We start from the raw sequence: 3,749 nt of genomic DNA on the forward strand, positions 1-3,749 counted from the left end.
TTGCGTCTCGAGCACTCGCGCCATCGTTGCCGCGCTCTCGGCATTATACAGAAACGAACTCGATCGTGAGTGAGTGATATTGATCAGAGGTGAGCGTCCAAAACGAGGAAACGCTGTGTCGAAACGGAATAAAACAATGATCGTGTAAAGTCGAAGTCGTCCTCCCTCCCATGTCCCCAAACTCCGGTTAATGCTCTCGACGCCAGCCCACAGTTCCGTGTCCTAACATCATGGTCGAAAATCAAAATGCGCAGCGCTTCGCAATCAGAGAATGCCCGAATCCTTAAGTGCGTTATTCAAGATAGTCTCCTTGACTGCTGCAAAGACGAGCCGGATGTTTGACGTATCTGTTGCTTGTGTCAAGCTGATATAGTGTTAGAGCCTCAATCCCCTCTGCTTCATTACGCGAGCCACTTACTGAGGGTACAGATTTAAATGTGCTCTGTTGACCTGGTTAAAGCGCCAGAGCAAATACTTGGCTGCTTTGTTGACATCATTGCCGCCTGAGTAATCTGGGAAATAGTTTCCCAGGGGAGACCTGCTCAGTTTTTGCTTGAAGATATCCACCTTGTTGAGGAACAGGATGATACTAGTTCGCATAAACCACCGCGAATTGACAACCGAATCGAACAGTAAGAGACTCTCCATCATTCGGTTCTACTCTTTACGTTAGCGCAAATAGCCGGGGATCCAGCCTTGCTGTAGCTCACCTGACTGCTTTCCTCGAGCAATACTTGATCGTACTCGCTCAATGCCACGCAGAAGATGATTGATGTTACATTCTCAAAGCAATGTATCCATTTCTTCCTCTCGCTGCGTTGACCACCCACGTCAAACATGCTGTATCGGCGTTAATACACAGACTTGGTGCTCACGTCCAGTATAAAACTCACTGGATGCTCAGCTGGCCCATCTGGAATCTCGTCTCGTAGATACCTGTCGTCTTCGTTCGCGCCCGGAGGACATCCATCTCGTTCGGAAGATAGTCGGATCCCACTATTCGCATCGCCTCCTGGAAGAAACTGGACGGAACAAAATTAGTCTCTGGCCATACAAGGCAAAATGGTCACAGCCTACTATTCAGCCGAGTCCATGAGATAGAACTCTGTCTGGTGCTCCATGAGGAGATCTTTGGCTGGGTCATTCCATAACGACTGTACTGCAGCGCCGACTTTCGGGTCGATCTGTGCTTGAGGGCCCGATTCGGCTTGATACTCCATCAGAAACTCGGCGTGTGCCTTGTTCTCCTCGTTTTGGGGTTCGATCTCGAATTGTTGCATGGCCATAATAACGGCCTTTGCGCACTCGACGAGGTTTTTGAAGACTGTGGGCCGATAGTTGTACAGCTCATCTTCTGAATAGCCCTTAAGGTGGATGATCTTCATCTGCTTGACGATAGTCGACTTTCCACTTTCACCAGAACCTATGGCTTGGTCAATACGATGCATCTTGGGAAGCGCTGCACGAGCTGCCGTGAACGCCCTTACCTAGCAGCAAGATCTTGCATTCCTTCCGTAGTCGCTTAGAATCTTCTTCGAGGATCTTGTCGATGGCCTGACTCTTCTTCTTCTGCTCCGCCTCCTCATTACTCGAGCTCATGCAGGCGCCCATTTTGCCAAATTGCGACGCGAGCGACAGTCGGCTCTCTCACGCGAGGTGGATGGTGGAATCGAGATCGGGTTCAATTCGGGTGCGCGCGATACGACGTTTAGAAGCGCATGACGTTCGCAGTAGTCCGCAGGAAAGCTAACGGCGTCGAGGGATGTGAAGATCCCCGAGAAGCAGGCGGTCGTGGATGGGTTTCTCGGTATCAAGATGTGGTTTCGTGTCGACTTTGTTGGATTCAATGATGATCAACGGCTGAATGCGGCAGAATTACGGCGAGGCAGCTATGTGCAGAGGCAATCGGGAGCGGCAAGGGCGGATGGGAAGATCGGTTGTGGCGGCCGAGGTAGTGCGAGTTTGAGGCTTGAAGCTTTCGGAGGAAGTATTGTCGGGAGGATGGCCGAGGAACAGCCAGCGATGTCGAAGGAAGTTGACAGATGCAGGATGAGAAGTGCTGGAGCGACGTCGAGGCTGGAAGGGGAGTGTTTGGCGGTGGGCAGGCGAGAAGAAGAGATGGATGGATAGACCTTGTCGCTCCAGATGGACGGCCGTAACCCGCTACGGCACGGTGCTGGGGAGCTCGTGGAGGCAGGGCGAGCGGGCGAAACTAAAAAGGTACAAAGGCACCAGGGCACCTCGACGATGACGAGACACAGTTGGCGGAGCGCCACCAATTGGCGAGGACGAGCTGGCAGTGGAGAATGAGTGAGAGCAGGGGTGTGGGCGCGACGAACGAGTGAGAGCGGGTGGATGAGAATTTGAAGGGAGCCTTTTTTTTTTGGGGAGGCTTGAGGCTTGGGCTTGGGGGGTCGAGCTCGATGGAGCTGGCTGTGACCGGGTCTAAGGGGGGTCCGCAGAGTCAACTGCTAGTACCAAAACGAGGGGTGCGAATCAAGGAGGCGGTCTTGAAGGATATCGTTGGCTGAAAGGACGACCGTTCGTGGATGTCTCTGCTCTGTCGAGTCTTTCGAGTCAAGATGAACGTGGTCTGGATCGCGCAAGTGAAAGCAGAATTGGAAGCGATGATGAGGAGCAGAATCTCCCCTTATCGTCAACTGCGCAAAAATGAGGTACCTGGGGAATGGCCAACGCGTATGGAGATGAGGAGGAGATGACGGCCAACGCTGGAGGACGGCAAAGTCGAGGTTGAAGTGAGATGAGGTGAGGTGGGAAAGTATAAGGTTGGTACCTACCTTACTTTCCCGCAAGTCTGGAGCTCAAGTAGGAGCCCAGGAGGCTGCGAGGGTACATGTAGTACCTGCTGTTCTTGGGCACCGGGCTTACAACGCTACAGCAGGAGGGCAGGGATCAGCTGGAGGGAACATGGGGGGAAGCCGACCTGCCAGAATCAAATAACACTCATGGCATCCATCACCATTCACGCTCGAGCAATACTGTCTGTACTCCATACCTCCATATCAAACCCACGGGCAAGAAGCAACTCCGGCGTCTCGGCGGATGGAGACGCAGCGCATACGGACAAGAGCAGCACCGACACCGACTAATGGGTTTAGCCGCCGTCAAAGCTCGGCTGCGACGATGGACTCTTCCGGCCCGGTCAGAATATCAGTTGATGGCCAAAGAATCGACGGAATCGTACCGGCTGGCCGGCAGCCTAGGCCCGGCTTGGGCTTTTGTGCCTTGGGCGTTGAAGACGTGTCCGTCGTGGTTGGGCTTTCCAATCTATCATCCATGCTTGATGAAGCCACGACGTCTTGATCCGTCCCGTCGGTAATGTTTATGATGGGAATTTCAGAACACCCTTCCTCAAACGATTGTTCCATCTGCAGGGCCTCCATCAGAAGGCATTTGTATTTCACACAGACATTGGATGCTAATCGAGCCGGTTGAAGGATGGGATCTCATCAAACTGCAAGCCTATCAGCCTGGTACGACTCTATCAATCCCAATGAGGAAAAGAGACCAGGTCAGACCATGTTGCGCTTTGCACCCGGCGATGGCTAACAGCTGGTGGTGCCAGCTTTGGCCTCTCGAATTTCTCTTGTGGTGGTCAAAGGTGCTCATCCTTCACAAGAGAGAGTCTGGACCCTTGCCCGCCCTTGAACCTCTGGGCCTTTGCTCACCCGCGACGAACCTACATACATGGCAAGCCCAAGACCGTTCCTGATGGGCGCCATCTGTCC

The 3,749-nt window shown here is 53.1% G+C and overlaps 1 protein-coding gene across 1 annotated transcript; it reads right to left on the bottom strand.

The window, feature by feature from the left end:
* Positions 1 to 264: 264 nt before the first annotated feature.
* On the bottom strand, positions 265 to 1,611 carry NCS54_00278000 (Hypothetical protein; the record flags this gene model as incomplete). The annotated part of the gene is made up of 6 exons (XM_053148371.1): positions 265 to 364; positions 419 to 657; positions 711 to 840; positions 894 to 1,022; positions 1,078 to 1,423; positions 1,488 to 1,611. 6 exons carry the CDS (start codon positions 1,609 to 1,611, stop codon positions 265 to 267), a joined length of 1,068 nt encoding a protein of 355 aa, XP_053004346.1.
* Between the last annotated feature and the right edge of the window lie 2,138 nt (positions 1,612 to 3,749).

Source organism: Fusarium falciforme, chromosome 2 (genome assembly GCF_026873545.1).
Source record: "Fusarium falciforme chromosome 2, complete sequence".
Classification (NCBI taxonomy): Eukaryota; Fungi; Ascomycota; class Sordariomycetes; order Hypocreales; family Nectriaceae; genus Fusarium; species Fusarium falciforme.